We start from the raw sequence: 12,640 nt of genomic DNA on the forward strand, positions 1-12,640 counted from the left end.
GATCATGGAATTGGGTAGACTTGAGTTCAAATCCTTCCTCAGACATGTAACAGTCGTGTGACCCTAGGCAAGTAACTTAGCTTCTGTTTGCCTCAGTTTTCCTCAGCTGTATAGGGATATCAATAGTACCTACCTTCCAAGGAACAAATGAGATAATAATTGTAAAGTACTTAGCACAATGCCTAGAATATAGTAAGCCACATATAAATGTTAGCTAGCACCACTACTTTATACCATTTCTACGTATTGCAGGTTAAAAGGTCTTTGTCAACTTAAATAAACTATATTTCTATATCTAAGATACATGGATTAAAGATAAATAAGAACTTCAATATTCAATCATTCTTTCTGCTCCATCCTTTCAAATTTCATTCACAGAAAGATACACACACAATTTTTGCATTTCCAGAAAAACATCTGGATATCATTTTTAAAGATAATAAAGTGAATACTTGCCTTTTAACATGTTTGGCTAGAGTCTTCTTGCTCGCATGAAGTTTATTACAGTAAGGGCATTTATGTTCCTTTTTATGAAATTCTGTTTCATTACTGTGCTTCTTTCTGTGAACAGTTAGGTTAGATTTTGTTGAATAACGCTGATGACAAATGTCACACTCAAAAGGCTTCTCACCTGTGTGAACACGGGTGTGACTTTCATACTTTCCTATAATAAAAAAGAGACAAAAATTAATTCATCTAATTTACTACATAGAATTTATTGGTTTATTTATAAAAAATAATTTATAGTCAAGTGTAAACCTATGATTTCATTAGTATAAGAACTTTCCTGGTGAAGAAACTGCCAAATGAGGAAATATTTTCTTTCTAACAAAGTTAGTCTCTTCTCTGTTTAAGACTTAGTTACCTATAACACTAAGATGTTAAATTGAACCCATGTCCTCCTAGGTTTGAGGCCAGTTCTTTATCATGCTTTACATTATGTTGCCTCTCATTATATCGTATTGGACACTAACCAAAACAAACACCATCTATGCCTTCAGCAAACCTCAAATATTAAAAAGCTACACCTCTCCTCACACCACACCCCCAAACAAAAGCAAAACTTACAAAACATTACAGTTCAAGGAAATTTGTGGATTAATAACTATGTAGCTATTCTAACAGTAAATTCCTTGAAGTCAAATATAAGATAAACTTTGAAATATAACTTATGTAAACATTACAAACAGGCTTTCCACAAAATTTTTATTCATCACCTAATTGTCCAAAACTTATCTGGACCATTAAATTCATGGAATAAAGGGGTTTCATAATTTTCTGTGTTTTAAATTTTTTTTAATTCATAAAGACAAGTTTAACTTAAATTAAATTCAGTTTTTATTCTTTCTACATATACAATTGCAAAGGATACTCTAAAACAGGGGCTCTTAGCTTTTTGTGTTAGAGACCCTTTCACAGTCTGGTAAAATCTATAAGACTGCTTCCAAGAATGTTTTTAAATGCATAAAATAAAATATATGACATTACAAAGCAAACCAATATTTTAGAGTATTTATATGTGTTTTACAGAGCAGAAGTTTAAAATCCCTGCTTTAGAAAATTTGGGGGACAGTTATTTCTATAGGTTCTTCCATGGACCTATTAAGACCTTGTACCAATTAAGCAACCTTTTCCCATTCTCCATTGGTAACATGTCATTCCAGCTTACCTTCAATCCTATTAGTTCTCCAAATCCTGTTTTCTAATTTAACCACTTTGGAGCATGAACATGCACTGTTACTTGTTCCTGATTAATGAGGTATGTAAACCTTAAAATTTCTTAGACTTATAAATGTTGGAAATTTCACCATTGGGAAATTTCATACTTGAAAAATTTCCTATTGAGAGTGGGAACTCTATTGGAATGGAAACCCCATTGGCATGGGAGGTTCCTCCTCCTCCCTTCTTAAGATTACTTTAGGACAGAAACCTTTAGACAATGCAGATCTGATTTTATTTACCGATGGTTCCTCTTTTATGAGGGATGGCATACGTTACACTGGAGCTGCCGTAGTCTCAGAATTTGCCACTGAATGGTCAGCTTCACTACCTTCTAACATTAGAGCTCAAGGAGCAGAACTCATAGCTCTAAAACAAGCTTGTATAATTGCCAAGGATAAAAAGGCAACAATTTATATGGATTCTAGATATGCTTTTGGCATTTGTCACTCAGTCGGGATGCTATGGCTCCAAAGAGGATTTTTAACCTCAGCTGGAAAATCCATAGCTAATGCAGAAATTATTAATGAAGTTCTTTCTGCTCTCAAACTGCCTAAAGCCCTAGCTGTAGTTCATTGCTCTGCCCATACAGGTGGCTCTGACCCTGTTTCTAGAGGAAATGACCGAGCAGATGCCGCTGCAAAACTAGCAGCCATAGAAGGACCTGGATTAATTTTAACATTAACAACCAGAAGGGGGCAAAGAAAGGAGATCAGTCCCTATTACTCACGTGACCAAAATGGAGAAAAAGTCTCAAGGGCCTCCACCTCCAGCTTCCTTCAGAGCAGCACAACCTCTCAGAGCCAAAAAACTCTCCCACCAACCACAACCATCCTCAGACCCCTCTATCTTTAAGGAAACCATCCAAGTTCCCTCCCCTCAGTTCTCACATCTACCAATCACTGTCCATCATTTTCCCTGTGCCAATGGTGGCTCTAGCTTAACCCAGGACCGCCCAGAGGTCTGTGGCTTTGCACATGTCTGTTGAAGGTCATATTCTCAAATAATTAAATCTTGATCTTTTGCTACAGCCCTTCCTAAATCCTGTTACCCTGAGTAGGGTAGAGATTGGAATAATTAAATTTTGATCTATGCTGCAGCCCTTCCTAAATCCTGTTAGGACTGAGTAGGGTGGAGATTGCAATTTCCAAGACCTGGTTCTGTCATTCCAAGTATCTCCATTGTATCAATTCTAAAATCAATCATGACTCAAAGAAATTCCTGTTCTATGCTTAAGCATAGGTCAAAGCCCTTTCCATTGTTCATTCTTGATCTTCTTGATGAAGTGTAGGTTTTCGGCATCTTTCTGCAACAGTTCATTCTCTGGATATAAAAATTTGAACATACTTTAGAGGCTACAGTAGTTATACCAGGGGCTATCCATACTCTCTTGACAGAGTCCACGATGCCCTGGGTGCCAAAGTGACCATTTTTATGAATAGATTGACAAATTTGGTTATAGAAACTTCTAGGGAGCAGGGGTTTTCCTTCAGATGACACCCATACTCCATTAACCTGTTTTGCTTTAAATTTTTGTTTCCATTTTTCCTCTTCCTTTTCATTATAGGAAAGTGATAAATTTAAATTATCAGTGGTTGTTACTGTTAAAATTAATCCAGGTCCTTCTATGGCTGCTAGTTTTGCAGCGGCATCTGCTCGGTCATTTCCTCTAGAGACAGGGTCAGAGCCACCTGTATGGGCAGAGCAGTGAACTACAGCTAGGGCTTTAGGCAGTTTGAGAGCAGAAAGAACTTCATTAATAATTTCTGCATTAGCTATGGATTTTCCAGCTGAGGTTAAAAATCCTCTTTGGAGCCATAGCATCCCGACTGAGTGACAAATGCCAAAAGCATATCTAGAATCCGTATAAATTGTTGCCTTTTTATCCTTGGCAATTATACAAGCTTGTTTTAGAGCTATGAGTTCTGCTCCTTGAGCGCTAATGTTAGAAGGTAGTGAAGCTGACCATTCAGTGGCAAATTCTGAGACTACGGCAGCTCCAGTGTAATGTATGCCATCCCTCATAAAAGAGGAACCATCGGTAAATAAAATCAGATCTGCATTGTCTAAAGGTTTCTGTCCTAAAGTAATCTTAAGAAGGGAGGAGGAGGAACCTCCCATGCCAATGGGGTTCCCATTCCAATAGAGTTCCCACTCTCAATAGGAAATTTTTCAAGTATGAAATTTCCCAATGGTGAAATTTCCAACATTTATAAGTCTAAGAAATTTTAAGGTTTACAGGTACCACTTGCAACTCTGACAAGTAGAGATGTAAGGGGTTAATAAGTAACCCTTTACTGTCTTACAATAATAACCCCTTACTATAACACTGATATAATATAATATGGCCTTAAAAATGAAAACTAAACATGGGAAGAGAAGGAATACAACAACCAGGCTTCATGATTTGTGGTACAGAGTGCCTTCCACCACATGCTGTTTCCATCTAATATTGTTTCCCTCATGAACTGCTACCTCCAAAAGGAATAGTTAAGGGAAGGAAAAGAATAGGAAGATCTATAAAGGCAACATCACAGAAACTGGATATTAAAGAATATTTCAGAATCAAGTACTTCAGACATCTTATATTCATGAGGAACACAATAAAATAAATAAGGTAAAAGTTAAGTTATAGCCCATGAATCAGAAAAAAATTAACAGAATAGAAAGGAAGAGAATGAGTAAAATACAACTGAAAATATGACAGCAAAAGAAAATTACACAAAAAAGTCTAGGATAAAAAAATTTGGAACCAATGGATAACCCAGTTTACTGGGCAAGGAAAGAGATGGATTAAAAAAAAGGGAGGAGGTGGAGAGAAGAGGGAAAAAAAGTAAGGGAGCGAGGAGTCTAAGTATAGTGTCTGGCCATTCTTTTGAAGTATTGGTTGTGAATCTTAAAAATTCTCAGACCCTTGTTACAAGGGAATCACTTTAAAAGACTGATATATATTAATTTAAGGTCGCCAAGGAATCAGCTATGTAATTCCTAAATGAAAAACTCAAGTCAGCCGTCAGCCTTTTTTGGAGTTTAATTACAATAGGAGTAAGAAAGGAATTAGAGATAGCGAGAGAGAAAAAGGGAGAGAAGGGAATAGGGCTTAAATACCCCTTCTGTTTAGGCTGGGCCAAAAGGCCCAAGCCCTTAGATAGCTGGGGCAAAGAAAAGAGATCAGTCCCTATTACTCACGTGTCCAAAATGGAGAAACAGTCTCAGAGGCCCTCACCTTCAGCTTCCTTCAGAGCAAGCCTTCACACCCTACTTCATAAGATTTGGTTAAGACCATTCCCCATTTTAAACAATGAAGGAACTTAGATCAGGAATGTGAGACCTTTACTCCACCCCTACTTAAGCATGCTTTAGGGGAAGAAACTCCTTGCTGAACAATGAAAAATACTTAAACCCATACTTATAGTAAGGCAAAAGTTCTTAAGCTGTGCCTATTTTTAGATATAATACAAAAGAGTGCTAAGTACCTATAAAGGTCAGGCAACTTGTGAATTTACAAGGAGCAAAGAGGTGAGAACTTACTCAGAGGTTTTTTCAGGTGTGAACTTAATCAAAAGTTTAAGTCTACTCAGGTGTGAATTAAGAATGGTCTGTCCTTTGGAAAAATGTCTACTGTGATTGGTAGATGTGAGAACTTAGGGGAGGTGACATAGGAGAAAATTCCCTTTAAAAGGAGGTCAAAAAGGAGGTCTCGGGACTCGGGAGGTCTCAGCTGGGAAAAGCTGAATTGGAGGAGGCAGCTGGTGTCTCTCTGAACACTAGAATCTTGCTTGGACAAATCTTGTGGTGAGTGGATAAAAGACTGACTGATCTCTCTCTTAGGGTTTTCAGCCTAGGCTGGCTCATGCTGGCCTAGGCTGGTCTAGCCCATGCTGCCCTAGGCTGGTCTAGCCCTTTTTCCCCATTATTTCCTTTTTCTCTCTCTTTCATTAATTCCTCATTTGTATTAATTAAAATCTCTATAAAACCCAGCTGACTTGGGTATATTTAATATTTGGGAATTTTTCCCTGGCGACCACCTTATATTTGATTTAAAACAAGACACTGTCTTGAAACCATATTTTCTGTGGTCACAATTCAAGCCAACCACTCTTTTATCTGTAACAGTTTATGATTCCCACTATTTTAATCATCACATAGTGTAAAGACTCACTTTTGGACAAAAATTATTGGAAAACTATAAAGCAATATGGTGGAAATTTGGTACAAACTTCTCACACTTTATATCAAAATAAGCTCTAAATAGATACATGATTTAGGTATAAAGGGTGACATTATAAATTAGGAGAACAAGAAAAATTATTTTTCAGGTTATGGATAATATAAGAAAATACTTCATGGCCAAATAAGAGAGAGATTACAGAAGGTAAAGTGGATGATTTTTATAGTACAAAATTTAAAAGGTTTTTGTACAAACAAAATAGATGCAGCAAAAATTAAGAGGAAAAGCAAGTGGGGGAAAATCTTGACAAAGTTTTTCTGATAAAAACCTTAAATTTAAGAAATATAAGGAATAGATTAAAATTTATAAAAACAAGAGTCATTCCCTAAGATATAAATATTCCAAGGATAGGAAAAGACAATTTCCAAATAAAGAAATCTAAGGTATCAACAGCCATATGAAAAAAAATGTTCTAAATCACTAATAAGAGAAATGCACATAAAAGCACCTGAATCTCGCAATGTTCAGACTGGCAAAAATTACAAAAAGGGAAAACAATAATTATGGGGACTTTTAGAAAACAAGCACACTAATTCACTGTGTGATTTGGGCTGACATTCTGGGAAGCAATTTGAACCAAAGTTACCAAAACAATGCATACCCTTTGACAGAGCTGTGCTTCTATTACTCCTATACCCTAAAGAGATGGAAAAAAAGAAAAGGGATTCTTGTACACAAAATTATTTATAGCAGCTCTTTTGTAGTAACAAAGTAGATGCTTCATCTATTGAGAATAAACAAAGCATGCTACATGAATGCTATGAAATATAATGTGCCATAAGTAATTATGAAATAAAGAGTTTAAGAGGACCCTAGGAAGATTTGTATTAACTGATACAGAATGGAATGAGCAAAACTTGGAGATACTAACATTATTCAGAAAAATATATTAAAAAAAATTTTTTTTAATCCTTACTTTCTGTCTTGTAATCAATACTGTGTATTGGTTCCAAGGTAGAAGAATGGTAAGGGCTAGGCAATGAGGGCAAGTGACTTGCCCAGGGTTACACAGGTAGGAAGCTGCTGCCCAGAAAAAATAATTTTGAAAGAATTTATAGTTCTGAATGTGAACAATGACCAATTATGATTACAAGGACTGATAAAATGTCCTACCCATCTTTTAACAGAAAAGTGATAGACTCAAGACAAACATTTTCAGGCTTTGTTTTATGCTTTGTTGTGTTTTGATTTTTTCATGGGGAAAGGGTAGAAAGACAAAGGAATAGGAATTTTAAAAAGAAAAAGGTAATTGAACAATCTTTATTTTTTAAGCAAAGATAAGTAGGACAGCTTTTAATAGCTACAGGTTTAACATTCTCAAAAAGAAAAGAAACTTGTACATAATTGAGATCAGTGGTTTCATGTGCAATTTTATTTTTCTGTCCATTACCATGTACACAGATGTGGTCAATTTATCTTGTCTTTAAGTTCATAATTTTTAAATAAAAAATATTAATTTATCTAAGCAAAATTAAAATATTTAAATAAGTTGTATTTGACTCCTAAATGTAATAAAAGAGAACTTTTATAAAGTGGGAAGAGTGTTGGACATAGGGTCACAAGTTATGAAGTCGAGTTCTAGCTTTGAACAAGCTTTTTAAAGTCCTTCACTTCCCTATTGTAAACCAGTAATAGTACCTGCACTATGTCCTTCTTGAGGCAATGAGGGAAGATCTTTGCAAATTGTCATATGCCATGCAAATGTAAATTAATATTACTAATATTAAACCATCAAGAACTATATGCAGAGAAGATTGAAGAAGAGAGAAGGGAAGAAAAATGGGACAGATATTGAGTCATTTAAATTCTTTTCATTCACATTTGAATATATATCTGAATTTTGAATTTATTCCCACTGCCTAGAGCAGTGATGGCAAACCTCTGACACAAGTGCTAAAGATGGCACTAGGGTACTAGTGGGTACTAGGCCACCCTCCCTCCCCACCCCCAGAGTTCATTACTAGAAATACAGAGGAAATTGGGCAGAGCTGCTCCCTTCCCCCTCTCCACTGTGCCTGATGACATTTTTTCACATCCCCCACCCCTCTGCATAGCAGCCCAATGGGAGTACACAGTGGGTAAGGTTGGCAACTTACAGGCAGCAGAGTTGGAGGGGAGTAGAATGCTTGGCTCCCTGAGGACATTCCTCACTTCACCTACCCCTTTGCCCAGCAGCCCAATGGAAGCACTTCCTCCCTTCCCCTGTGTGGGCTATGGAGGGAAAGGCATACCCAACATATGGGAAGGGGGAGGGTTACAGCATTTGGTAGGGATGGGCACAGTATTCAGTGGGGGTTGGGGGTGGGGCCCGGCACTCCATCTCTAAAAGGTTTGTCATTACTGGCTTGGAGGATCGAGAAACCAGATACAGCCTTTCCCAAGTAGGAATCTAGCACAGGAAAAGAAACAAAAAGAGAAAGTAAAACTGCAATTTGCTTTTACATCCTTACTCTAAAGAAATACTCATGACCCACCATAGTAATTCAATGCTATAAAATCAATCCAACTAGAAATTTCTTTCACATTTTTTAAAAGCAAAAACATACTAAAATGATAAACTCCTTCTTAAACAACTTCTGTTAAAAACAAATGAACAAATCAGTCATTCATATTGTAATTAGCCTATGTCAACCCAAGAGAATTTTTTAACACTTCTGACCAAGCTCAATGCTGTCTGAAAGTTTAATACCATAGGTTCATGGTGGCAAACCTATGGCACATATGTCAGAGTTCCTGACTAGAAAGCCAGAGGGACTGGAGTCAAGCTGCTCCCCTCCCCCCTCTCCACATGCCTGAGGACATTTTTTTCACATCACCTACCCCTCTGTGGAGCAGCCCAAAGGGAGTGCTTCCTCCTTCCACTGTTGCAGTAGGGGTGTGGGGGTGGGTGCACAACACTCAGTCTCTAAAAAGTTCACCATTATTGCCATAGTAATGATTTCAATAAATAATATATTGTACAATGATATACAAATATGTATAAACATTTTATTTACATACACATGGAAGAATATTCCAGAATCAGAGTGGCTTGAGGAAGTCGGAGAGGGCCAATAGCCACTACGGGAAGCAGCAGAGATGGAGACAGGCAGAGGAAAAGCTATCCAGAAAATAAATGTCAGCTCTGAGATCTTCAGCACTGAATTCCAAGCCTGGGGCTATGTCTGCCAAACATGGGAGTATTGGGATGAATATTGTGCCACTGAAACCCTTTTGGACTGTAGACCAAGGCATCGATTCTTGTTTCTCTTTCTCCCTAATGTGGTCCTATATTCACTTAATAAATGTTTATTGGATGATTTTCCTAGAAGCTGTGCTCCTATTTCCCAAAACATTATGTGTTTCTTAAAAGTTTCCTTATATTTATTATATCCTTTAAGTAAATAATTATGATAATGTGGTCTATATGTCATATATATATACACATAAATATATGTACATACATATATAGCCCTTCCTGGGAGATTGCCTTCAGTCTTGCTTCCTTAATATTTACATTTTCATGTTTAGCATTGTGCTTGATATATATGTACTTTAAAAAAGCTTTCTATATGTAGATATACATCAGAAACTGAACTGAGAATAATTACATTAAACAATGATAGGGAAAGTAATATTTTAATTTTAACTAAAACTAATCATATAACATTCCTTAATCAACCCTGAGATTTCACCTCATCCTTGCAAACTGACAAAAATGACCCCAAAATGGCAACAACTAATGTAGAAAGAATTGTGAGACGTATAGGGATCTTATTACATGGTAGAGTTATAAAATGATATAACCACTGTGGAAAATAATCTGGAATTATGCAAAGAAAGTGACTAGAATGCCTATACCTTTTGAACCAGTCTCCATTCTTAGGCTTATAACATAACACTGATAAGAAGGAAGTCTTCATATACTCCAAAATATAGCAACACTTTTTGTGATAGCTAAGAATCGGATTAAAAATAAATGCCTAACAATTAGGGAATGTCTAAACAAACTGTGGCATGTGAATATAATTGAATATTATTGTGTTGTAAGAAATTATGGAATTGTGATTTTCTTTAGGGTAAGTACAACCAAGATAGCCTCCCTAGTCAAAATATTCCAGTGGCTCCCTATCACCTACATAATCAAATATGAAATCCTGTTTGCTGTTCAAATACTACTAGTCATATGGTATGACACCCTGGGACAGGGTAGAAAGGGATATTTAGGCTAGTTATGGTAATGTAAGAAACAGAAAATAACAATAAAATTTATTTTAAAAAATGAACAAGAAATTAGCCTTGGCCAGAAGTACTGTTTGAAAATGTTAACATCATGTCTTGAAAATAAGAAAGAACTGAGTCTACTTCAAAGGAAAAAGTAAGAGATGGACAGAGGAGATGGCAATGGGAAATTAAGACAAATATAAACTGAAGTCTTATAAGGTTTTTTGCATATGTCAGCAAATGACTGAGGTTAAGACCATTCTGGAGTCTACTCTGCAGGCCTTCCTACTTTTTGGTGTGATTATGTAAGAACTGATGAAATGGCAAAAATACTAAAGCATCATCCATAAGTTGCAAATGAAGGGAGGGACAACTAGGTAACACAGTGGATAGAGTGCTAGGCCTGGAGTGCCTGGGTTCAAATCTGGCCTCAGAAAGTTCCTAGCTTTGTGACCTTTCACAAATCACCTTAGCCAATTGCCTAGTCCTTGCCACTCTTTTGCCTTATTATTGATACTAATATAGAAGGTATAGGTTTAAAAAAAAAAGATGCAATGAAGGGAGCCAATTTCATGAACATGCTACACTTTGGGACCCACAAAAATTTAGGGAAAAAGAGTCAGCAAAAATGATAAGATAATAGAATAAAAAGCCCAGGTTAGTTAAAAGTTCAATGGATCCAAATACCTGAAAAAGCAAATAATATAACAGCATTATATATATATATATATATATATATATGTTATTTATGCTAAATGCAAATAATTCAAACAAAATATTATTATTACATTCAACCCCTAACATAGACAAATCATATATAATGTGTTCTTGTTGTTGTGTAATCATGACCACAAAGAGCTCACAACTACTGCCAATGAAATTTTCATGGCAAGAATACTAAATGGAGGTTAAATGTCTTGCCCAGGGTAACACAGTTAATAAGTATCTGAGGTTAGAGTCCAACTTGGGTCTTTCTGACTCCAGACACAGAGCTCTATAGTTCTCAATTTGGACCTAAAATATATATGCTACATACCATCATTCTTCCCTCCTGGCTGGGGTCTAGTGCAAGGAAGCATCAAAGTAAACTTAACATATACAAAAGTGGCTAGATTTGGAGATCAAAAGGGCAAACCATAGAAACAGAAGATATCTCAAAAAGGAATCCAAACTCATTTTATAACTGATGAAACTGAGGCCTAAAGATGGAAAGGCTTTAATTTAACAAACATTTATTAAGTGCCTACTATATTTAAAAACTAAAACAGTTTTTGCCTTCAAGGAGTTTATAGTCTACTCTGGACTTAATTTATTCAGCTAACCAGAGACAAAGTAATTTGAGAAGGACAGAACTCTAGCCACTAAAAGGTTAGAAGGGAAAGGTAGAGATCAGCAAAGAATTCCAGAGGAAGTGAAATCTGAGATGTGATAAAAGATTCATAAAGACAGCAACTAAGAGAGAATGTATCCTAAAATTGTGGCAGGTTTTGTAATTGTGCAGTAGCCCAAGATAAGCTAAAGAAGGCTAATAACAAAGATTATAATTTGAGTAAGGAAAGGTAAATTGGGACTAGACTAGAAGAGGCCTTAATTGGTTAAGTTCCTGAACTTCAATGGTGATGGTATAAGTGGAGAAAAGGCAAGTAAATTTGTGAAATTTCAGTGTCATGTGATTAAAGATAATAATTTAAACCATCAAAGCTGAAGAAATCACTCTTTCTCTCCTTAGAGACACACAAAGGCAGAGACAGAGAAAAAGAAAGAAATGGGCCCAAGGCAGTACTGTCATATTTAATGTGCCTGGATGATGTTCTAGTAAAGGAAACCCAGTAGTGGTCAAACAGGAAGGAGAACCAGAAGAGAACAGTATCACAGTGGTATAAAAAGAGAGAAATTGATTAAAGTCAAAATCTGCAGTAAGATCATTGTATTTAGCAGAAACGAGGACACTGATAATTTTTAAGAAAATACTCTACACAAAGAGCTGAAATGGAAGTAGAGGCAGAAATTAAACACAAATATTGTAGAGTCTGGTAGTTGAAGTGAGGGAAAGTTATAGGATTGAGGTGGGAAAGGAAAGAGTAGCAGAGAATGAAATATCATTTTGTTAACAATGTTCTAATAGCTAATTGGCTCAAATACGGTCTAACTAGGTTTGAAAATAGAGAAACTATCATACCTCTCATGTGGGACACTGCATCTCTTAATAGAGTAAGATTGTGGTAGACTTTTAACTGTATTTTCACACTGCTGACTCATGTCCCCATTCCAATCGTCCACCAGTCAAGATGATCTTTTAAAAATAAGGTGCCGTATTTGGAACTATGCCCAAAGGGCGATAAAAGAATGTCTACCCTTTGATCCAGCCATAGCACTGCTGGGTCTGTACCCCAAAGAGATAATGGAAAAAAAGACTTGTACAAAAATATTCATAGCTGCGCTCTTTGTGGTGGCCAAAAATTGGAAAACGAGGGGATGCCCTTCAAT

General features: G+C 36.3%; 1 protein-coding gene across 1 annotated transcript in view; it reads right to left on the reverse strand.

The window, feature by feature from the left end:
* Positions 1 to 12,640, reverse strand: part of ZBTB41 (zinc finger and BTB domain containing 41) — a 65,759-nt gene that overhangs the window by 43,043 nt on the left and 10,076 nt on the right. Inside the window, exon 3 of the mRNA XM_001367611.4 lies at positions 457 to 664. Within this exon, the coding sequence (XP_001367648.1) occupies positions 457 to 664 (208 nt within the window). The remainder of the gene's footprint in view (positions 1 to 456; positions 665 to 12,640) is intronic.

This window comes from Monodelphis domestica, chromosome 2 (genome assembly GCF_027887165.1).
Source record: "Monodelphis domestica isolate mMonDom1 chromosome 2, mMonDom1.pri, whole genome shotgun sequence".
Lineage (NCBI taxonomy): Eukaryota > Metazoa > Chordata > Mammalia > Didelphimorphia > Didelphidae > Monodelphis > Monodelphis domestica.